Source organism: Cetorhinus maximus, chromosome 1 (genome assembly GCF_964194155.1).
Source record: "Cetorhinus maximus chromosome 1, sCetMax3.hap1.1, whole genome shotgun sequence".
In the NCBI taxonomy this organism is placed as follows: Eukaryota; Metazoa; Chordata; class Chondrichthyes; order Lamniformes; family Cetorhinidae; genus Cetorhinus; species Cetorhinus maximus.
The window spans coordinates 200,292,189-200,317,409 of NC_135879.1; the positions used below are offsets into that span (position 1 = coordinate 200,292,189).

Consider the following 25,221-nt stretch of genomic DNA (forward strand, 5'->3'; position numbering starts at 1 on the left):
TGTTTGAGTAGACATTGAAAAGTCACCCTCATGGTAAAAGCAAACTGCAAAGCCTTGGAGTGCAGGTTAGGACAATGCCTGTGCCTGGGATGAGAGTTCAGGATACAGTCAAGTGGCGGAAGCTGTCGCCACTCAGTCATGTGGTATGGGGCTGTGGTAGGTGAGATTTTGGTCAACCATCATGCGCACAAAACACTGGACATTGATGTGGTAGTCTGGACTCTCCGGCATGCGTAAAGGAGCCTTGAGAGGCAGCCACAGGCGATGACTTGACCAAGAGTGGCCCTTAGAAGACAATTAGTGACCCTCGCATCTCTCTGTTTGATACTGCAGTGAGGAGACCATCAGGAAGATGGAGCCTGGTGATCTTGCTGTCTGCCTCATTGCTTATAGGCTGGAGAGAAGACAGAGAAGAATATGATGGAGGTGCCTGGCTCGCCAAAGGGAGGAGCAGAACCCTCAAGGGACAACAGGGTTTCCTTCACACGCAGAGGATGAACCCTAGAGAGCCGTCGTTCCTAGGTGCCTAACTAAACCCAGGCTCTATAGACTGCGTATGTGCTCCGTGCAGATGAGTGAGAGCCAGTGTCGGTGACGACTACGCATGTCAAGGGAACTGGTAACTCACATATGCCACCTTTTGCAGGATTTGGCACCACGGGACTTGGAGGGTATCCACTGCCAGTGGCGGTGGAAGTGGCTGCAGCGCTCAATTTCTACAGCAGTGGCTCCTTCCAGGGCTCCACTGGGGATCTGTGCGGGACCTCACAAGCCACCACCTACAACTGTATCAAGGAGATCATGGATGCCATTTTTTTCAAGGCACACAACTTTGTCAACTTCGACAGAGATTAGGCAAGAGCGCTGGGATTTGCTTAGATTCCCAGATTGCCACAGGTGCAGAGTTCTATCGACTGCACCCACGTGGCTCTTAAATCTCCTTGGCAACAAGCAGTCCAGTATGTGAACCATAAAGGCTTCCACTCTCTCAATGTTCAGCTGGTCTAATGAGGAGGAGGTCGAAGGGGATGAGGGTGATGTGGTTCTAGAAGGGGAGGATGCAATCGATGAGGCCATTGCAGGTGTGCTCATGAGGCCCTCATTCGCAAAATATTCTAGGAGGATGATGACAAGATGCAGTGAGGACACTCCTGAGATCTTCACATTGCATCTGGGAACATCTGACACCCGTCTGGCTGAGGGCAGTGCACATATGCCCTGTGAAGAGGGTCATATCATAGAGATGTTGCTGAGAAACAGTGGCCACATGGACTTAAAGACAACTTGATCCCCTGGCAGACTTCATCACCTGTTCCCTTCAACACCACACCTTCATCTGCCAGGAATGCTGATGAGATAGGTTGGGTTGGGGTGGGGTGGGGGAATGCGGAGGTGCCCTTTAAGGTGCTGAGAGCACACAGAGAACATCACAGAACCCAGTGATGCTTGGGTACGTGATTCTTGCAGCAAACACAAGCCACATGGAGGTGCACGCATCACTAATCTGGAGAGTGACTTTGAAGCTGGATAATCACTGTGCTCAGAAAGTTGCACTCTGCACAGGGAGAGGCCCTGGACTGCGACAGTAGCCTTCATTTTGTGCAGGAATCAAGGTTTCACATCTGATTGACACGAACACTACTTATCATAAAAAGGAGCCATAGAAAGGAGACATTCTTGGGAGTATATTTACAATGGTCCACATTACATACAAGTGATTAACACCTTGCCCAAGTTGTGCAACTGAATCTTCTAGACCTTTCTAAATCTGCAGCTACGTCTTGGTGCATACCCGAAATCCATAGTGGAGGTGGAGGCGGCCTGCTGACTGCTGCGCCTTGTCCGTGATGACCTCGGTGAGTGTCCTCTGGAGGGCCCCAGCCTGCTTTCAGGGTCCTGTTGTGTGGCAGTGCCACCCTCCTTGTTGCGGAGCTGGAGCTGCTGGGGTCACAAGAAGAGGGCATTTGGATGGGCCGGTCACTCCCACATGGCCCCGGGGTGTGCACCTGCTCTACCTCCTCCCTGTGGGTGCCCGAGGGCCCCTGGCTGATCCCTTGAGAAGGAGGGACAGCTGGAGTGAGCTCGAGATGTCCTGCCCCCCTCTCACATTGACACTGATGGATGCCAGCAAGTGCCTCAGCGATGCAGTGCAGGACCGATGTACTGGACCAAGGTCTCCACAGCAAGGGACCATCCTACCAATGTTGACCTCCGTGCTTGGGCATGTCGGCACTGTCACTTCAGGCTGAAGATGGACAGACTCCTCCATCGTACCTTACAATCTGAGGAGTGCAGCGGACATCCTTTCAAAATGTTCCTGAGCGTGTCTTTTGCAGTTCCAGCAACTGAGGTATGGCTGAGTCCAGAGGTTCCTCATCTGACTTGGACTCAGCAGATTCCCGGCCTCCAGCAATCCTCCGAGTGCCAGCACCTAGGGATGTCCTTGCCTCTGCCTGCTGTGGATCAGACAGTGCGATGTGCTACTCTAGAGCTACGTCCCACCGAGTTGTGTGTCTCTGCGCTGGTGGAGGGTGTGGTGAGCGCTGTGACGGATTTTCATTGTCGGTGTCTATGGATTCCTCTTCCGCGGTGTCCTCGGGATTGGAGTCAAGGACCTGGCTCATGGACCACTGCGGCTGCTTCCCAGATGTTTCATGAAAGCAAGCAGAGATAATTGGTATATGACAGTGGCTTGTGAAACAGGAGATATCACTCACAGCATGGTTGTCTGATGGATGTTTCAGCGCTGAACCCTCACATGGTTGAGCGCCGCCAACCTCACTGTCAGCACAGGGACGATCCACATCCTCGCCAGCTGAATTGCTCTTTTTCAAAGTCTGTCAGGACCTTGAGGTTGGATGTTCCTTCACTAGTCTGGGGCCTCTCCCTTTTGTTGTGTGCCAGCTTGTCCTGCATGAATACAGATAGAGAGAGTGTAAGCAAGATGCCAGCCAGGCCAGATGAAAAGGATGCCTGGGAGTCTGGGTGGTTAGTGGTGCCATGGACAGGATGAGGACACGATCCGCATAGTAGATGACGGTGTGTGTGAGAGTGAATGGTGATGTCCCTTGAGCTGGCATTGAGTGAAATCCCTGTGGAAGTGTGATGGGTTTGTGAGTGTGGGTTGAGAGTGATGAGAAGAGTGACTTACCCTGGTGGAACAGAGGAAATCATTCATCCTGTTTCAGCATTGGGTGGCTGTCCTCTTTTGGAGTGCATTGGCACTGCCACCGCCCCCCATGCTGGATTGGTGATGCTGCTTGCTGGTCTTCGTCCAGAGCCGGGGTAAAGGACATTGCGGCGGGCCTCTACTGCATCGAGTAGGCATTCGAAGGGAGTATCACTAAATGTGGAGGCAGCATGTTTCCTAGCTTTGATACCCATTAGTTTCCAGCAGCTACCTATGCCTTGGAGAGTGCTATCTCTGTGCAGGGACGGCCTTTAAATATGGCACCCTGATCATTGAAGCTCTGAGGTCACGGCGAGACAGGCGAATCCGAGGCTGCCCCGCCAACGATCCAATGTAAGACCCATACCAGTGATTTTATTTTAACAAAGTTCCACATGATACGGAGTGAAATTCCGCCATTGCCGTCAGCGGGTCAAACGCAATTTCCCCTCCTGATCGACTTTGTCGATTTCAGGGAAAATTCTGCCCGAGGATCTTAAATCCAAACAAAGGAAACTATAAAGGTACAAGAGGAAAAATGGCTATGGTGGGTTTGGAAACTACTTCCAAAGGTATAACAGTAGACAGGCATTGGTTGACATTTAAAGAGTTAATATATAGTTAACAACAAAAATACATTTCTTTAATGCACAAAAACCAAGCCAGATTCCAACCATGGCTAACAAAAGAAATCAAGGATTGTATTCGATCAAAGGAAGAACCGTATAAAGTTGCCCAAAAAATGGTAAGCCTGGGGATTGGAAGCATTTTAGAATTCTGCAAAGGAGGACAAAGAAAAAAGATTTAAGAAAGGGAAAATAGAATATAAGAGTAAACTAGAGTGAAATATGATAAGGGACTGCAAAAGCTTCTATGGGTATAAAAAAGGAAAAGATTAGCAAAGACCAATGTGGGTCCATTACAAGTGGAGTCAGGAGAATTTATTATGGGGAATAAGGAAATGGCAGAGAAATGAAACAAATGCTTTGCTTCTATTTTCATGGAGGAAAATACTAAAAACCTCCCAGAAATAACGGAGAATCAAGGCACTAATGTAAACAAGGAACTGCAAGATATTAATATTAGTTAAAAAAAAAAGTACTACAGAAATTAATGGGACTTAAAGTAGTAAATCCCCTGGACCTAATGACTTACATCCCAGAATGTTGAAAAGGGTGGCTGTAGAGATAGTGGATGCATTGGTGTTCATCTTTCAAAATTCTATAGACTCTGGAACGGTTCCTGCAGATTAGAAGGTAGCAAATGTAACCCCACTATTTCAGAAAGGAGAGAGAGACAGAAAACAAGGAATTGCAGAGCTGTTTGCCTAGCATCAGTCATAGGGAAAATGCTAGAATCCATATGATAAGAGGACACTTAGAAAACAATGGTAGGATTGGGCAGAGCCAATATGGATTTATGAAAGGGAAATGTTTTTTGAGAATGCAACTAGCAGAATAGATACAGAAGAACTGGTGGATGTGGTATATTTAGATTTTCAGAAAGCTTTTGATAAGGTCCTGCACAACAGATTAGTGAACAAAATTAGAGCATATGTGGTGGGGGAGGGAATATATCAGCATGGATTTAGAACTGGTTAACAGACAGAAAACAGACAGTAGGAATAAATGGGTCATTTTCAGGCTAGCAGGCTGTGACTAGTGGGATAACGCAAGGATCAGTGCTTGGGACCTAGCTATTCACAATCTATAATATAGATTCTATATCAATGATTTGGATGTGGAGATTAAATGTAATGTTTCCAAGTTTGGAGATGACACAAAACTAGGTGGCATTCTGAGTTGTGAGGAGGATGCAAAGATGCTTCAAGGGGATTTGGAGAGGCAAAATATTTGGAAGATAGAATAAGATGTGGAGAAATGTGAAGTTATCCAGTTTGGTAGGAAAAACAGAAATACAGAGTATTTCTTAAATGGTGAGAGGCTGGGAAGTATTGAATTTGAAAGAGGCTTGGGTGTCTTTGTTCATGAGTCACTGAAAGCTAACATGCAGGCACAGCAAGCATTTAAGGAGGCAAATTGTATGATGGCCTTTATTACACGTGTATTTGAATATAGGAGTAAAGATGTCTTACCACAATTATATAGAGCCTTGGTGAGCCCTCACCTGGACTATTTTGTACAGTTTTGGTCTCCTTGCCTAAGGAAAGGTCTACTTGCCATAGAGGGAGTGCTACAAATGTTCACCAAATTAATTCCTGGGATGGAGGGATTGTCCTATGAGGAAAGATTAAATAGACTGGGCCTTTATTCTCTGGTGACTAGAAGAATGAGAGGTAATCTCATTTAAACATCTAAAATTTTTACAGGGTCAACAGGGTAGATGTAAGACGGATGCTTCCTCTGGCTGAGGGGTCAAGAGCCAAGGGGCACAGTCTCAGAATAAGGGGCAGGTCATTTAGAACTTAGATGAGGAGGAATTTCTTCAACCCCAGAGGGTGGTGAATCTTTGGAATTCTCTGACCCAGAGGGCTGTGGAGGCTCAGTCGTTGAGTACGTTCAAGACTGAGATTGATAGATTTATACTTATTTAAAACATAAGTGAGGCAGAAATAGTACAGGAAAATGGTGTTGAAGTAGAAGATCAGCCATGATCTCATTGAATAGCGGAACAGGCTTGAAGGACTAAATGGCCAACTGCTCCTATTTCTTATGATCTTATGAAAATGCAGTGAAATTATGGGTATAACTGCATCTTAAAGGATAATGGATGATTGTAGCAAAATTTGAGGTGATCTTCCCTGATTTTTGGTGGAGAAATTGCAAGCTGTTTTCAATGCATTGGTGCTCATTTATTCAAGCATCAGTTTAGCGCATTTCTCTCCACACCCCACCCCAAAGTCCTTGTTGCCAATCTCAGCTCCCACATAATGATACTTATTCAGAGGATGGAACTTGAATTGGGATTTCTCATCTTGCAAAATTATTTTGTAAGTTCCTGCCAACAGTAGAATTTACGTCCTTAGAACAACAACAAAACCAGGCGAGAGACAGCAACTGCACTAAGGGCTAGAACCAAATACAGAGCAGTGGGCACTGACCCCAAAACATTGCTTAATACCTTTTATGGATGGCTCTGGGATACTTGGCTTCCCTTGCTAATTTACTCTAAATAAGTTACTAGAAGGGCATTGGACTTTAATTCCAGTACAAGCTGCTGCCTGTAGTGGGGCTGAATTCACAAGGGGCTGAAATTTACAACCAGCTTCTGATTTAGGGAACAAAGTTTTGTTTTGGCAGGACTTCCTGATCACTCAACATTATTGCAACTATAGACACAGCAAAGTTCAACCTCCAAAATCTGAGACAAAAGTACAAAATGATAGAAAAACTTAGTTGGTCAAACAATATCTCTGCAGGGAACAGGTGACTTAACATTTCAGATGTCATATTGTACTAAAGTAGAGCCTTAATCCTTCAGTGGATTGAGCTTCAGTCTTTTTGAAAATATTTGACCATAATCACTGTAGCAGAAATTTGAGTTAGTTGGTGAGTCATCAGAGGCCCTATATATAAGTAGATGTTTTAAACCCAGACGCCAAAAGGGGCACGCAGACCTGAGACTACGCTGAGTGAGGAATTGGGAACTTGGATCAGGTGGTAAGTTCTGGTAAACTTTTCTGAACTTTCAATTTAGATTAAGAGCTAGGTTCTTACTTTCAAACATTGTTAGTTTAATTGCCTAATCAAACAAGGAGCTGCCTAAAGCAGCAGTTATTGGTCAATCAGCTGAAAGTAGTTGCCCCAATAGGTGATAACCACTGTAGCAGAAAGCTGAGCGAGCTAGTAAGTCATCAGAGGCTCTATATATAAGTAGGGAGGTTTTAAACCCACATGCAGAAAGGGACACATGGACATGAGACTATGCTGAGTTAGATGTAGATTGAGTAAGGAGTTGGGAATTTGGTTCAGGTGGGAAGTCAGTGCACAGGGGGAAAGCAGTGCTCCATCTTTTACCTATTTTATCAATCTCCAGTAGTTGGTGAGTTTTTCTTTCCTTGTCTCTAAGCTAGGAAAGTGCAAGTTCCTATTATATGACTTTAGCTGTGTAAATTATTAACTAATTCACCAATTAAATAAATAAATTTAGTAGGGTGTGTTGGTACTAGTAAGATGTATTAGTAAGTTTTCTTTAGCAGTAGCAAGGTTAATTAATAAAGGAATGCCAGGGCTGCTTCAACCTCGAGAATGCACGCCCTGTGCAATGTGGGAACTCCAAGATGCTTCTTGCATCCTCGATATTCATTTATGCAGGAAGTGTTGACAGTTGCTGCAACTTGATCTCCGGTTTTCGGAACTTGGGCAGCCTCTGGCGTCACTGCAGTGCATCGTGAGGCTGAGAGCTACATGGATAGCACATTTATGGATGTGGTCACTCCGCAGATTAAGAATGTGCAGGAAGAGAGGGAATGGTTGAGCACCAGGCAGTCAAAAAGGACCAGGCATTCTGCTCTCCAACCAATATTAAGTTCTGAATACAGATGAGCGTGATGGTTCATCTGGGAGTGCAGCCAGAGCCAGGTCTATGGCACCAGGATGGCTCAGCTGCAACAGGAGGTTACAAGGAAGACTGGAAGAGCCATAATGATAGGTGATTTGATAGATAGGGAGGCAGATAGTTGTTTCTGCGGCCACAACGTGATTCCAGAATGGTGCGTTGCCTCCTTGGTGCCAGGGTTGAAGATGTCACTGTGCGGCTGCAGAGCATCCTGAGGGGGGAGGATGAACAGCGAGCAGTTGTGGTCCACATTGGAACCAACAACATAGGGAAAAAGAGGGATGTGGCCCTGCAGTCAGGATTTAGGGAGCTAGGTGGAAAGTTAGCAAGCAGGACCTCAAAAGTAGTAATCTCAGATTACTCCCAGTGCCTCGTGCAAATGAGTACAGGAATAGTAGGATAAGACAGATGAATGCGTGGCTGGAAAGCTGGTGCAGGAGGGGTGGGCATTAGATTCTTGGGACATTGGGACCTGTACAGGCTGGATGGATTGCACCTGAACAAACCTGGGACTGAGTTCCTTGCGAGACATCTTGCCAGCTCTGTTGAGGAGGGTTGTTAGTTTGGCAGGGGGCTGGGGACCCGCAGGTAGATTCAGTTGGGATAAAATCAGATATGAAAATGGAAGGCAGAAAATTAGTGGATGTGTCTGAACCAGAGATTAGAAAACTAAAAAACAAGCTTGGCAGTGCTCGTGCGTATCTACTTCAATGCAAAGAGTACAGCAAACAATGCAGATTAGCTGAGGGCACAGATAGAAACGTGGCAGTATGATATCATAGTTATTACAGAAACATGGATTAAAGAGGGACAGGAATGGCAGGTCAACATTCCTCATTACAGGGTTTTCAGACGAGACAGAGGGAGATAAAAAAGGAGGTATTTTCCGCAATAACCTTTGATGTGGCACTTTATCAAATGCCTTCTGGAAATCTAAGTACAGTATATCCACTGGTTCCCCTTTATCCACAGCATATGTGATTCCTTCAAAGAACTCCAATAATTTGGTTAAACATAATTTCCCTTTCACAAAACCATGTTGACTCTGCCTGATTGCCTTGAATTTTTCGCAATGACAGACGTTAGGCTAACTGGCCTGTAGTTTCCTGCTTTCTGTCTCCTTCCCCTTTTGGATAAAGGAGTTACACTTGCTATTTTCCAATCTAATGGAACTTTCCCCGAATCTAGGGAATTTTGGAAAATTAAAACCCATGCATCAACTACCTCACTAGCCACTTTTCTCAAGACCTTCGGGTGTAGTACATTGGTACCTGGGGATTTGTCAGCCTGCAGCCCCAACAATTTGCTCAATGCCACTTCCTGGTTATCATAATTTTCTCAAGTTGTTCCCTCCCTTCTATTTCCTGATTTACAGCTATTTTCGTGATGTTACTTGTGTCCTCTATAGTGAAGACCGAAGCAAAATACCTGTTTACTTCATTCACCATCTCCCTACTTTCCATTATCAATTCCCCAGACGTGCTTTCTATAGAAACAATGCTCACTCTGTTAACTCTTTTCTTATTTAAATATCTATTATTATCCATCGTTATATCACTAGCTAGCTTTCTCTCATACTCTTAATTTTTCCTTCCTTATTAATCCTTTTGCCATTCTTTGCTGTTCTTGACATTCTTTCCAATCTTCTTACCTGCCACCTGTCTTTGCATAATTTATGTACTTTTCCTTTAAGTTTGATACTGTCTTTAACATTTTTATAGTTAACCATGAATGGTGGGCCCTCCCCTTGGAATTTTTCTTTCTCATTGGAATGTATATATTGTGTATCCTGAAATATCCCCTTAAATGTCTGCCACTGAACCTCTGTTGACCTATCCCTTAACCTCATTTGCCAGTTCACTCTAGCTAGCTTTGCTTTCATGCTGTTATAATTGCCCTTATTTAAGTTTAAAATATTAGCCTTAGACGCACTCTTTTCCCCCTCAAAATGAATGTAAAATTCAATCCTATTATGATCATTGCTATCTAGGGATGCCTTCACTGAGGTTATCAATTAACCCTATCTCGTTGCTCAATACTAGGTCTAGTATAGCCTGCTCTCTGGTTGGCTCCAGAATGTGCTGTTCTAAGAAACTATCTCAAAAACATTCTATGAACTTCTCATCTATGCTGTCTTTACCTACCTGATTTTTCTAGTCTATATGTAGGTTAACATCCCCCATGATTACTTCTGTACCTTTCTGACAAGCTCCCTTATCTCTGCTTTTATATTCTGTCCTACGTGTAGTTACAATTAGGGAGCCTGTACACCACTCCCACAAGTAACTTTTTGCCTTTATCATTTCTCATCTGAACCCAAACCGTTTCTACATCCTGGTTTCCTGAATGTAGGTCATCTCTCACTAATGTGCTAATAATTAACAGAGCCACCCTTCCACCTTTTCCTAACTTCCTGTTCTTCCTCAATGTCACATACCCTTCAATATTCAGGTCCCAATCTATGTCATTCTGTAGCCATGTCTCTGTAATTGCTGATCTATAAGATCAGCCATGACCTTATTGAATGGCAGAGCAGGCTCGAGGGGCCGAATGGTCTACTCCTGTTCCTATTTCTTATGTCCTTATGTTCTTAATCAGATCGTATTTATTTATTTCTATTTGTGCTACCAGTTCATCTGTTTTGTTTCGAATGTTACCTGCATTTAGACACAGAGCCTTTAACTTTGTCAAGCATTTATTGCCCTTCCCTAATTGCCCTTGAGAAAGGTGGTGATGAGCTGCTTTCTTGAACCGCTGCAGTCCATGTGGTGTAAGTACTGGCTAGATGTCCCAGGGCTTGGGAAACCCAGCATTGAAATTGAAAAAAACTGCCAGCTTCAGGTTGGTGCATTTGTAACACTCCTTGTCTTATACCCAAGTCCCTCAAGGAAGCCTGCAACCTCTCTGTTGCCCCTGTTGGCAGCCAAAAAATGAAAGAAGAACACTTATCATGGGGCACTGTCATTAAATTCAACAAACGGGACCTCTGCCTTTCTGACCTCGCCAGGCCCTCCCCCGTCCTCCACCAGGTTAGCACACACCTCTGCATCCTCTCTTTACAGGCATCCTATAAATATCACGCTTTAAGGGTCTACATTAAAGATTGAATGAAGAGTAATGTGGAAGAACTGCTTTTTATGCTTGTTATGAACAGGTTGCTGTTTTTATATCTGAGAGCTAGATTTAATTATTTAATTTAATTAAGTATTGTTTAATGTAAACATAGAACTGTTTTTCTTTCACAGCTAAAGCAAAATGGCTTTAACAGGAATTCGTGTAATTGAGCTTGCTGGTCTGGCACCTGTTCCCTTATGTGGAATGATTCTGGCCGATTTTGGTGCCAAGGTAGTGCGCATTGATCGAACAAGGACAGCTACAACTGATGTGTTGGGTCGAGGCAAACGCTCAGTGGCCTTGAATCTGAAGAAACCAGGAGGAGTAGAAGTGTTGAAGCAGCTTTGTAATCAATCTGATGTTCTCATTGAACCTTTTCGTAGAGGTAAGATGCAAACAAGTCGTACTGGTGCATTCTTAGATCCCAAGGGATGTGTATTTTTTTTTATTCATTCACGGGATGTGGGCTTCGCTGGCTGTGCCAGCATTTATTGCCCATCCCTAGTTGCCCTTGAGAAGGTGTTGGTGAGCTGCCTTCTTGAAACGCTGCAGCCCCTGTGGTGTAGGTACACCCACAGTGCTGTTAGGAAGGGAGTTCCAGGATTTTATCCCAGCCACAGTGAAGGAACAGCAATATATTTTCAAGTCAGGATGGTGAGTGACTTGGAGGGGAACTTCCAGATGGTGGTGTTCCTTTTAAAAATGTATACTTAGCTGAAAAATTATGAAAATTCTCTATAAATGACATAAAAAGGTGTTTATAAACCAGCACTGGAGCCAGGTTCAAATTAAATAACTGCAGCATGTATATTCTCAGCTGCGTTTCCAGCATTCTCTACTGATATGGACTGTGAGTCCATATATTCACTATAAAATGGTTATTCTGCTGGGATATGAAGGGTTCCAATTCACTTTTTATTACAATTTTTATTTCACTTTTTCACAAATTAGTTTACAATGCAACAGAATTTGTTACATGTACAACACAGCAGAGCAGACTCAGAACCTTATGATCGTCATCACTGAATCTGAACTAAAAGTTATGTAACTGTCCTGATTTTCAATTGCCTTGCAATTTGTATTGTACATCTGATTTTTTTAGAAGATCCTGGGTCATAGCAGTATTACAATATTTTCTGACACATCAGTGAGATAGAGTTTGTATTCATTTTCACTCTACCCCACCAACTCTGATTTTCTTATGCTTGTTGCCTTTAGCGGAGGTTTCCTGCTCTTGGTAACTCTTGGTCTGCCTGTCATGAGCCATAATGGGACATAATAGCTGCTGTAACCTGACTGGTTAATTAGCTAGCTGCAGAGTTTGTGTCTCATAATTTTTCATAGACTGAGATTTTAAAAAAAATATATTTGACCAGTTTTTATATCCAAATACTTGTGGTATTAAAATATTTCCTATAATTGTCTTGCATCTGCATAAATAGAATTGTTCAAAAAGAACTCGGTGCTGTTGTTATGTTGCAGGTATTACTTAATGTGAAGAAAAATCCATCAAAGTTCACTTGAAAGTAATGGAGATTGCTGACTGGTGCAGCAGTCCATTTCGTGTAATTTTACAGTTGACAGCTTTCTGAAAATGTCAGGAAATTGAAATACCATTTCCTCAGGTTTTAAGCATAGTGAAAAATATCAGTTCCAGAGAACTTTGCATACAGCACGACCCAGAAGAACACATGAAAAGGAAGGTGACAAAAGACGCAAGTCTACCCCGTCAAATTGAAGTGCAACTTCATACACCGGTCTCCAGGCCAAATAAATATTGTGCCCAATTCAGGAAATAGAGAAAAAGAATTAAAATTCAACACACTAATTCAATAAAAAAACACCAGAATCTCAATATTAATTTCCCCATCTCCACAATAGGCAGGAGAGGGTAAATAGGGGGATGGCTTAAACCATCAAAATGTATGGCATGCGACCCTAACCCACTGTGTACGCATCCATTGCCATTTTTGCCGTGGAAGATATTGAGCGTTGAAGTGTCTCACTGAGGAGAGGCAGATATGTCATTGATATATTTAAATTGGATTTCTATAGTGCAGTTGCGAATCTGCCATTGAGATGGGCTTTGAGAGGGGGAGAATCCTTAGGAAACCATTGCGAGTTTGTGTTACAGGCTTTCCTAAAGATATGCCTAAATCTCCCAGGCAAGTTAGTCTGCCAAGATCCGGGACTGACAGAGAGCGCAGCTAGGCGCCAAAAGTCTCTATGGTTCACTACACAGGAATGCGGGTGGGAGCTCACGCTTGGATTGAAAAGAAAATTGTTGAGGGTTTGAAACAAGGCTGGAAGATTGACTTAGCTTGCACTAAAGGGAGAATCTCCAGGAAAAACCCTCACTGTTAAAGACAGTTCTGGGGTTTAAAGTTACCAGGCCGGAAAAGGAAAAGAATGGAAGTGCACCCATAGGAGCTAGAAATCACTTGGGACAGATTCCGGGAAAATCAAATAACTACTTAAGGGAGAGTGTAAAGTATACCGGTGAACATAGGAACAGGAGAAGGCCATTCAGCCTATCGAGCCTGCTCCACCATTTAACGCGATCATGGCTGATCAAACACTTCAATGCCTTTTACCCACGTGGTCCCCATAACCCTTTATGTTATTGTTAATCAGAAATCTATCAATCTCTACCTTAAGCATACTCAATGACTGAGCTTCCATGGCCCTCTGGGGTAGCGAATTCTAAAGATTCACAACCCTTTGAGTAAAGAAATTTCTCCTCATCTGGTCCTGAGTGGCTTCCCTCTTATTTTGAAATTATGCCCCCTGATTCTAGATTCCCCAACCAGGGGAAACACTTTATCTGCATCTACCCAGTCTATTCCTTTAAGTATTTTGTAGATTTCAATGAGATCACCTCTCATTCTTCGAAACACTAGAGAATACAGGCCCAGTTTCCCCAATCTCTCTTCATAAGACAGTCCTGCCATCCCCAGAATAGGTCTGGTGAACCTTCATTGCACTCCCTTTATGGCAATAATACCTGAGGTAAGGGGACCAAAACTGCACACACTGCTCCAGGTGCGGACTAACCAAGCTTCTATACAATTGAAGCAAGACTTCACTACTCCTGTACTCAAATCCTCTTGCGATAAAGGCTACCATTCCATTAGCCTTCCTAATTGCCTGCTGCACCTGCATGTTAGCTTTCAATGACTTATGGACAAGGACACCCAGGTCCCTTTGTACATCTATACTTCCTAATTTCTTACCATTTAGGAAATACTCTGCACATCTGTTCCTTCTACCAAAGTGGATAACCCCACATTTTTCCACACTATATTCGTTCTGCCATGTCCTTGCCCACTCACTAAGTCTGTCCAAATCCTCCTATAGCCGCTTTACATCATCCTCACAACACACATTCCCAGTGGGTTTTTTAGTTGTGTTGAAAGTAAAAGGGACAAGATCAGTTCTGTAGTTTAAAGTATAAGTTGCCTTCAGAAATAGGGTTCAGTTAATAGTGCTTTTAGCCTGATTGTTACGGTAAAAGTCTTAAAACTTGAAATCTTGTGTTATCCTTTCATGTATCAACTGATAGTTCAAATTTCTTTGTTTAAAGCTGTCTGTCTCCAGGAAGATTGTAACACACTCCCTTTCTCTCTTTCATCCTTTTTTTTCCAGTCTTAGTAAAATTACTATTTATCTCTCAGCCTCCAGCTCTGATGCAGAGTCCACACCCCTACAAAGATCATAATCTGCCATTTATCTTTACAGCATTTTTAAATTTTATTTACTGAATGTTCTATTAAATACATATGCCAGAGGTTCATATATGACCTCCCCCATTTCACTGAACACTGCAGTAAATAACACCAGGTCATAAAACGTCTTAGCCTTAAGTTGCAATCATACTGCAGTTTACTTCTTAAGCAATTTTAGTTGCACACTTGTCCTGAAATACTAGGACTATGGTGCTGTCTTCAGAAATATAAAACTAATGCAGACATCTGTTTACCCCTTGAACCATGGCTTTATCTTCATTTTTGATGGTTGGATTATTTTATTTATTTAGTACGTACGTAGTCACAGAGCCAAGTAATAGCCTTGTCAGTGGCTAGATGGAGTTCTTTAAGTCCACCTTCAAGTTTATTTAGTGGACACTCCTCAACAATGTGTGTCATTGTTTGCCTGCACCACAGCTGCAGCCAGGATGGTCTTGCTGACCCCACTGATATTAGGTGGCTGCACAGAGGCCTTGGCCGTTCCAAAAATGGTTTGAAAGGGCCCAGTGTCGCTGTGGAAGATCAAAGCTGGGTGGACAAGCAGTGGGGTCTACGATGAGAGAGTTCTGGTGGATGTTTTCTCCTGCTAATCCTCCTGCCATAGGTCGTCAACTGTTATTCCTCGGTGTGGTAGGTTTAACCAAATGGGGTGGTGTGAGGGAAGGCATACTGCTGGTGGTTTGAGGTAATTGAATGAGGACAGGCTTGGTTGCAGTAGCCTTTGTCCAGTAGCTTGACTGTTGCAATTACCCATCTGATGTGGAGGTTGCGGGGGGAGTAGGCATGGGGGGTTGTGGTTTGGTGGCAGTGCTGCTCAGAACTGGGAGATAGGGGAGATGAGTTGGTCGAAGAGTACCTATGATGATGCACATTGCTGAGTCAAGTTGCATGATAGATTTGATGTGAGCAGATTGGTACTATCTCGGTGGGGGGGACGCTATATTCTGCAGTTGAGTACATGATGGCAAGAGCAGAGGTCCTTAGGGTCTTGGCCTGTGATCCATATGTGGTACCCACCAGTTCCTGAGGAGTTTGTTGTGGGTTTTAATTTTTTCTGCAATCTTGCTGAGGTGCTGTCTGGACATGAGGGTTCTGTCAATGGTGATGCCTAGATAAAAAGTGCGGGGATCGTGCTTCAGTCTGTGGCCATCCAGGGTAATGTTCAGTTCCCTCTTAGCACTGGCATTGTGAAGGTAGAATGAGCCAAAGACTGTTTTACTGGTGCTCAGTTTTAAGCACCATGTCTTGCAGTAGTCAGCCAGCTTTGCAATATCGTTGTTTAATATATCTTTCAGCTCCCTGGAAGTCTGAGCCTGTGTGCCGCAGCAGACGTCACTTGGAGAGAGAAACAGAGTTAACGTTCCGAAGAATAGTCTTGCTGGACTTGAAACGTTAACTCTGTTTCTCTTTCCACAGATGCTACCAGTCCTGAGTTTTTCCAGCACTTTCTTTTTATTTCAGATCCCCAGCATCAGGAGTATTTTGTTTTTATTTATTACAAAGCAATTGAAGTATAAGAGTAAAGAAGTCTTGCTGCAATAATATTGGCCTTGGTGAGACCATACCTGAAGTACTGCGCACAGTTTTTAAAAAATTAAGCGGTTTGACAGGGTTCCCAAGTTCCCCTCCAAGTCACAAGCCATCCTGACTTGGAATAAATTGATTCTTTCATAGTAGCTTGACCAAAATCTTGGGACTCCCTACCAAACAGCAATGCAGGAGTACTTCTACCATACGAACTGCAACAGTTTAAAAAAGTGACTCATCGACATCATCTTGGGCAATTAGGACTGGCAATAAGTGCAAATCTTGGTAGTGACAACCATATCCCTTGAATGATTTTTTTTTAAAAAAGCACTGGGTTCAATTCTGAGCACTGCACTTATGAAGGCTATACTGGTCTTGGAAGGGGTATAGCGCAAATTTTCTCCCAATAATACTTGACTAATTTAGTTAAATTATGCGGGGGTGTGGGGGGTTGCATTGCATTGCTTTCCCTTCAGTGTAAAAGGCTAAGGGGTGATCTAATTGAGGAGTTCTAGTTAATTAAAGGAGTACATTTAATTATTCAGCTTTTTATCATCGGTGGTAAGGCATGCATATATTGTTCATAGCACCCTCGCCTTTGAATCAGAGGGTTGTGGGTTCATGTCCCACTCCCGGAAACCAAGAACTGTGATTGTACTCGACAGAGTTGCAATCTGTGACTGTTGATAACTCGAAAGAGGATCCTGTTATTAGAAACAACATCTCTAATTGCTCTTGAGAAAGTAGTGCTGACAATTGAGTGGCTTGCTCGGCCATTTTAGAGGGCAGTTAAAAGTCAACCACATTGTTTTGGTTCTGGAGTCACATATAGGGCGAGTAAGGACTCCAGGCTTGCGCCTTTGAAGGGGACCAGTTTTTTTTTGCAACAATCCAGTAGTTTCATGGTCAACATTATTGATACTAGCTTTTTATTCTACATTTATTTAATAAATTGAATTTAAGTTCCCCAATTACTGAGGTGGGTTGGAAATTCAATTCCCTGAATTATTTGTTCGACCTCTGGAGTACTAGTCCAGCAGCATAACCGCTTTGCTATCATACCCAACAGTTGATGGGGTAGAAAGAGAAAAACTGTTTCTTTTGGTGGAGAGTACAAAACAAGGGATCATAACCGTAAAATTTGGGACATACCATTCAGGAGTAATGTCACGAAGAACTTTTTCATACAAAAATTAGTGGAAATCTGGAACTCTGTTCTCCCAAAAATGTTTTGAGACGAGGTCAATTGAAAAGTTCAAAACTTAAATTGATTGACAGATTATTGTGAGATAAGGTTTTTAAAAGTTATGGAACCAAGGTGTGTTGATGGAGTTATGCATAGTGGTAATGTCATTGGACTAGTAATCCAAAAGCCCAGTCTAATTCTCTGGGGACATGGGTTCCCGGAGCATGGGTTCAAATCCCACCATGTCAGCTGGTGGAATTTAAATTCAATCAATAAATCTGAAATTAAAAGCTAGTTTTAATAATGGTAAATCTTAGTGATAGTTGTGATGAACCGACCTGGTTCATTAATCTGGAAAGAAAAAGGAAATCTGCCATGAAATCTTACTTGGTTTGGCTTACATGTGACTCCAAGCCTAAATCTTTCCCCAAGACTGAAAATTTGGCTCTCCTGAGATCAGATACTAATTACCAGCATTATTTCTTCATCCCAGCAAGTGAAATCTCATGATCTAAGACTCATTGCCTACCCAGATGTCTGCCCCACATTGAGATAAAAAGGTAAAATCTCTGGTAGCAACTTTACAGGGTCAGGTAATTAGAAATATAGATGCCTGCAGACCAATTAAATGCAGTCTGCAAGATCTCAGATACTTTAGGAGGTCTCTTTGGACTGTTTGGCCAGTAGTTCAAAGCTGACTTCATAATGGTATGATTTTTATTTAAGTATAAGTGAGACTTTATATGTGCAGTCTTTGAACAACAGTTTACAAAGAACAATTGAGAATGATATTAATCTTGGGTAGGTGGTACGACTTTGTTTCATGTGCCTAGTCATCGTTACCTCAGCTCAAACCTATGCATCGATAAGTGCACAAGCCCCTACTACTATATCTCAAAAACTAGCTTGCACAAAAATTCATCCAGTCATGTATCCTCAAAAGCCTGTGTTCTACCCAATCATAATCCCAGCATATACAAAGTTTGGCCCAGCCACTGACTTGTAACCCCTTATTTTTGTTTTTCAGCTTTTCTAAAAACTGTTATTTCTGCAGTTAAATGGAAAACTTGAAAATAATGACCATTGAAGCAAAGAAATACTAACTTAAATGGACTCTGCTAATTCTAATAAATGAGAAATAAAAACGCAGTTCAGCAAACTTAATATTAAGCTATGTTCTAGCGAAGCTTCATGCTGAAAATTAATTAAAGGATTTTATATTTGATTACATTTCAACAAATAAGAGTTAGTAAGCATGGCTACATCTATGAGTGATGAGAGAATAGTATAGATGACTTTATGTCTCAAACTTGTCTTCCTTTGCCTGGTATCTTGCACCAGTAACCAGTTGATTTGAAGACCTAAAGACAGTTAATTTGAAGAACAGTGACTCCAGCAAAAGCTTTAGTTATTTAATCCTTTCAGATCTATATTCTTATAGAGAAACAGATTTTAAAATATTGAAGAGGTTGGGGGTGGAGGGGTACTGATGGTGGCGGAGACTTGTATGGCAACAGAAAATAAAGGCCCAGATATTCCGGTCTCTGGATTGACAGAGACCGGATGTACCCTCGCCAAGATGCGCTTCGGGAGCCTGCGGAAGTCCCGACAAAATGGCTCCATGAGAATTGCCCGGGATGTTTGAATTGACACCTTTAGAGTCCAGAATGATGGGCAATTCCCTGGGACCCTCTGATAAAGCCTCTACCCCTGAATTAGCATTGGTGACTTTGGACAGTTCCAACTTACTTACCTGGGTAGTTATTTAGGAAATGTTAAACAAAAAAATCCTAGTCGAACTCCTGGTTAACTATACAACAGATCACCTGACCTGCACCCCCAACCCCCACCCTGACCCAACCTGACTAGCCCCACATCACCTACTCCCCTACTCTTCTACAAACCCCCCCCACAAGACCAGACTAGCCCCCGACCTAACAACCTCTCCCAACCTGGCTAAACCCCACCCATCTACCCACTCACTCATGCACCTGCCATCCTCACGTAACCGCCCACCCACTCATTCACACACACATACTGAAAAGCTTGGGGATCTTTAAACACCAGAATATGGCAGCTAGTGCAATAAAAAGAGAGTGACTTCTACACAGATTCTCTTCGCTACTCTCTGCGAGGATTCCTGTGCTGAGGGACTTCTGCAGGATCCTCCTGGGAGTCGGAGCATTTTCAACATATACAGGTAAATGGGTAGTTGTAGTATGAGGGGAGATTGGGCTGACTAGGCCTGTATTCACTGGAATTTGGAAGAATGAGAGGAGATGGTGTAATGGTATTGTCGCTGGAGGGAGGCGATAGTGTGGTATTGTTGCTGGACAAGTAATCCAGAGAGCTGGGAATCCCACCATGGCAGATGGCGAAATTTGAATTTTAAAAAAATCTGGAATTAAAAGTCTAATGATGACCGTGAAACCACTGTCGATTGTTGTAAAAACCCATCTGGTTCGCTAATGTCTTTTAGGGAAAGAAATCAGCTGTCCTTACCTGGTCTGGCCTACTTGTGACTCCAGACTCTCAGCAATGTGGTTGACTTTTAAAAATACCATCTGAAATGGCCTAGCAAGCCACTCAGTTGTCACCAGCACCTTCTTAAGGGCAACTAGAGATGGGCAATAAAAGTTGGCCCAGCCAGTGAAGCCCACATCCTGTGAATGAATTTTGAAAAAATCTCACTGAAACATAAAATTCTGACAGGGATGGACACACTGGATGTAGGGATGATATTTCCTCTGGCTGGGGGGGTCTAGAACAAGGGGTAGACCATTTAGGACTGTGATGAGGAGAAACTCCTTCACTCAGAGGGTGGTGAACCTATGGAATTCTCTACCACAGAAGGCTGTGGAGGCCAAGTCACTGAATATATTTAAGAAGGAAATAGATTTCTGGACTCTAAAGGCATCAAAGGGTATGGGGAGAGCACAGGAGTGCGGCGGTGAGGTAGAGGATCAGCCATGATCATATTGAATAGCGGAGCAGGCTCGAAGGGCAAAATGACCACCCCCTGCTCCTATTTTCTGTGTTTCTATGTTTCCTGTCTGATCAGTGAGGCACACGTTCTGACTTTGATCAGAGGTTTTGGGCCATTACCTGCCATTACATAAAAGGGGAAGTGACAGCACCGGAAAAAGCAAGAAATCTGGAAGACAGTGGCAGCCAAACCTAAGAGGAGAGCAGCCAAATTTATGAACTTAGACCTAGATGTCTCCCAAGTAGAGCTCAAAACTGGCTCCCAATCCGCAGACTTGTTACCTCGAGTTGACTCTTCCAACACACTCCTGGCTGGTCCCTCTCCATAAACTACAGACTAACTAAAGTCTGCTGCGCCTGTCTTAACTCTCAGGAAGTCCCGTTCCCCTATCACCCTTGTGTTTGCTGAGCTACATTGGTTCCCGGTCAAGTAATGTCTTCATTTTCAAATTCTCATCCTTGTTTTCAAATTCCTCCATGGCCTCACCCCTCCCTATCTCTAATCCCCGCCAGCCCCACAACCTTCTGAAATATGTGTGCTCATCTAATCCTGGACTCTTGAGCAGCCCGGATTTCAATCACATTTCCATGTGCCTTCAGTTGCCTAGACCTCAAGCTTTGGAATACCCAACCTACACCTTTCCATCTGTCTACCTTGTTTTTTTGCCTTTAAAGTACTCTTTAATACCTAGCCCTTTCACTAAACGTTTTGTCATTCGACCCATATTTTGTTTATAATGCCCTGTTAAGCACCTTGGGATGTTTTATTATGTTAAAAGCCTTATATAAATATAAGCTTTTGTTGTTGTATTTCTGTTAAAAAGAAAGATGTTAGATAAGCATTATGCTGACATGGAGGCACTGAAAAATATCTCTGAAGTGCTAAGACAGATGACTAATGCCCTGGGGACAATTGGTTCAAATCCCACCGTGGCAGCTGGTGGAATTTAAATTCAGTTAAGTCTGGAATATGAAGCTAGTCTCAGTAATGGTGACCATGACAACTATAAAATCTTGTTCACGAATGCCCTTTAGGGAAGGAAATCTGGCATCCTTACCTAGTCTGGCCTACATGTGACTCCAGACCTACAACAATGTGGTTAACTCTCAACTGCCCACTCAGTTGAAGGGCAATTAGGGATGGGCAATAAATGCTGGCCTTGCCAGTAATGCCCACATCTCATTAAAAAAAAAAGAAAAAAAATCATGTGGGCAACTTAAAACTGCTGTTTCACAAAGTTTTAGACATTTATTTATTATTTTTGTAGTAATTGGCCTGAGGAATATTAAGGAATGAAAACACACTTGTGCCAGTAAGCCCCACAGGAGCGGCCTCAGTAAAACTTTGTGGCTTATTTAACAATAAGGAGAAAATTGCTTTAGTCATTATGTAGTAGCTTCATCAAAGCATTCAAATAAGGATGCATTTATGATTTGCTACATCTTCAAAAGAGCACTGCTATTGCACAAGTGCCATTGTTCCACTTGTCACACCAGTTATCTGTACAGCTTCCATAAACGAAAGAAAAGGTTGCAGCATTTGCAACAATCCTCAATCAGAAGTGTCAAAAGACTGATCTATCTCGGCTTCCACCTGAGATCCCCAGTATCACAGATATCGGTCTTCAGCCAATTCAATTTACTCCGCATGATATCAAGAAATGACTGAAAGCACTGAACACTGCAAATGCTATGGGCCCTGACAACATTCCAGCAATAGTACTGAAGACTTGTGCTCCAGAACTAGCCGCGCCCTTAGTCAAGCTGTTCTAGTACAGCTACAACACTGGCATCCACCCGGCTATGTGGAAAACAGCCCAGGTATGTCCTGTCCACAAAATTCAGGACAAATCCAACCTGGCAATTACCGTCCCATCAGTCTACTCTTAATCATCAGCAAGTGATGGAAGGGGTCATTGACAGTGCTATCCAGCAGCAGTTAATCAACAATAACCTGTTCACTGATGCTTAGTTTGGGTTCTGCCAGAGCCACTCAGCTCCTGACCTCATTATAGCCTTAGTCCAGACATGGACAAAAGATCTGAACTCAAGAGATGACGTGAGAGTGTCTGCCCTTGACGTCACGGCAGCATTTGATCGAGTGTGGCATCAAGGAACTCTAGCAAAACTGAAGTCAGTGGGACTTGGGGGCAAACTCTGCACTGGTTGGAGTCATACCTAGCACAAAGGAAGATGGTTGTGGTTGTCGGAGGTCAGTCATCTCAGTCCAGGACCTCGCTGCAGGAGTTCCTCAGGGTAATGTCCTAGTCCTAACCATCTTTAGCTTCTTCATCAATGACCTTCCTTCCATTATAAGGTCAGAAGTGAAGATATTTGCTGTGTAATGTTCAACACCATTCGTGGCTCCTCAGATATTGAAGCAATCCGTGCCCACATTCCCACATGTAGCAAGACCTGGATAGTATTGAGGCTTGGGCTGATAAGTGGCAAGCAACATTCACACCACACAAGTGTCAGATAATGACCATCTCCAACAAGAGCAAATCCCACCATCTCCTCTTGACATTCAATGGCACTACAATTGATAAATCCCCACTAACAAAATCCTGGGGGTTACCATTGACCTGAAACTGAGCTGGACCAGCCATATAAACATATGTGGCTACAAGAGCAGATCAGAGGCTGTATATCCGAACTCCCCAAAGCCTGTCCAGCATCTACAAGACACAAGTCAGGAGTGTGATGGAATACTCTCCACTTGCCCGAAGCGTGACACCATCCAGGGCAAAGCAGCCCACATGACTGGCACCCTATCCACAAACATTCGCTCACTCCACCACCGATGCAGCAGTGCATACTATCTACAAGATGCACTGCAGAAACTCACCAAGGCTCCTTCTACAGCAACTTCCAAACCCACAAACTCTACCATCTAGAATGACAAGGGCAGCAAGATGCATGGGAGCACCACCAGATGTGAGTTCCCTCCAAGCCACCCACAATCCTGACTTGGAACTATACCGCTGTTCTTTCACTGTCGCTGGGTCAAAATCCTGGTACTCCCTCCCTCACAGCACTGTGGCGATACCTACACCAGATGGACTGCATCGGTTCAAGAAGGCGGCTCACCAACACCGCCTTAAAGGCAATTGGGGATGGGCAATAAATGCTGGCTTAGCCAGCGATGCCCATATCCTGTGAAAGAACTGAAAAAGGGGAAATTACTAACTCATTGCTGCATTGTGCTGAACTACAGGCAACGTTGTGATGTGGAACTGGGCCCACTATGGGTGGGATTTTCGAGCCCCACCTGCCACAGGGATCGTCCAGTCGCACTGAAAGTCAATGGACTTTTGGCTGTGCCACGGAGTCTGCTACAGTGAGTCCCCCTACAAAGGGGCCGGAAAATCACGCCTATAACTGAATGCAGACTGTCAAAAGTTTATCTACTTGGAATCCTTGTAATTCGTAAACAGAGGTGAGATTGTTCAATCCTAGAGATAAGTCACAATACTTTCACCCACTGAAAAAGCGAGTGCCTCTTGGGAGCTGAAACTGTTAAATGGAAATATCTACAGATGAATCTTTCAATTTAGTGTTGGAGAGGCAAAAGTTGCATATGGGACTACAAGAATAGGAATTTTTAGCAACAATGTGAAGCCATTGAGGGTGCAGACAAAAATCAGGAGAATGGTTCCAGGGATGCAGAATTTCAGTTTCATGGATAGATTGGAGAAGCTGGGGCTGTCCTCCCTGGAGAAAAGAAGATGAAGAGAAGATTTGATAGAGATATTCAAAAGCACGAGAGGCCTGGACAGAGTAGATAGGGATAAACCGATCATGTTGGCAGAAGGATTGAGAACCAGAGGAGGCAAATTTACGGTGATTGGCTAAAGAAGCAATGATGACAAACCTTCTTAAGCTGCAAGTGGTTACGATCTGGAGAGCACTGCCTGAGACTGTGGTGGAGGAAGGTTCAATCAAGGCCTTCAAAAGGGAATTGGATATTTATCTGAAGAGAAAAAAATTGTAGGGCTCTGGGGAAAAGGGCAAGAAGTGGGACTAGGTGAGCTGCTCTTGCAGAGAACTGACACAGTCATGATGGGCCAAATGGCCTCCATCGGCATTGTGACCATTCTATGATTCTAGATGTACATTGTAACAATCCTCAGAAAATTTAAGCCATAATTTCCAATGAAATACACTGGACTGAATGATCTCCTTCTGCACTGTATGATTGAAAGGTACCCAATAAGTCCTACTCGCCTGTTCTTTCCTCGCAGCCCTGCAAAGGTTTTCATTTCAACCATATACCTTGGAATGCAAATTAAATCTGCATCCTCTGTTCTGGGAACCAGTAGGCATCAGGTACCTGCTGTGGAGTACTTGCATTACTTTCCACTTTCTTGGCCTACTTTTATGCAACATTGTGATTGTGTTAATTTTTTTATTGTCCTTGAGAATGTGGTGGTGTGCTGCCTTCTTGAACTGTTGCAGCCCCTGTATTGTAGGTACACCCACAGCACTGTTAGGGTGGGAGTTCCAGGATTTTGACCCAGCACAGTGAAGGAACGGTGATATATTTCCAAGTCAGGATGGTACGTGGCTTGGAGGGGAACTTCCAGGTGGTGGTGTTCTCATGTATCTGCTGCCCTTGTCCTTCTGGATGGTGGTGGTTGTGGGTTTGGAAGGTGTTGTCTAAGGAGCCTTGCTGAGTTCCTGCAGTGCATCTTGTAGGTGGTACACACTGCTGCTACTGTGTGTCAGTGGTGGAGAGAGTGAATGTTTGTGGATGAGGTGCCAATCAAGCAGGCTGCTTTGTCCTGGTGGTGTCAAGCTTCTTGAGTCTTGTTGGAACTGAGCTCATCCAGGCAAGTGGGAAGTATTCCATCACACTCCTGACTTGTGCCTTGTAGATGGTGGGTAGGCTTTGGGGAGTCAGGAAGTGAGTAACACGTCACATGATTCCTAGCCTCTGACCTGCCCCTGTAGCCACAGTAATTATATTGCTAGTC

General features: G+C 43.5%; 1 protein-coding gene across 2 annotated transcripts in view; it reads left to right on the plus strand.

The window, feature by feature from the left end:
- The window catches only part of amacr (alpha-methylacyl-CoA racemase), a 104,867-nt gene that overhangs the window by 29,935 nt on the left and 49,711 nt on the right, over positions 1-25,221 (plus strand). For both annotated transcript variants that reach the window (XM_078551717.1, XM_078551708.1), the window contains one exon: positions 10,933-11,186. In XM_078551717.1, coding sequence (XP_078407843.1) covers positions 10,943-11,186 — 244 coding nt within the window. In that variant the 5' untranslated portion in view covers positions 10,933-10,942. The remainder of the gene's footprint in view (positions 1-10,932; positions 11,187-25,221) is intronic.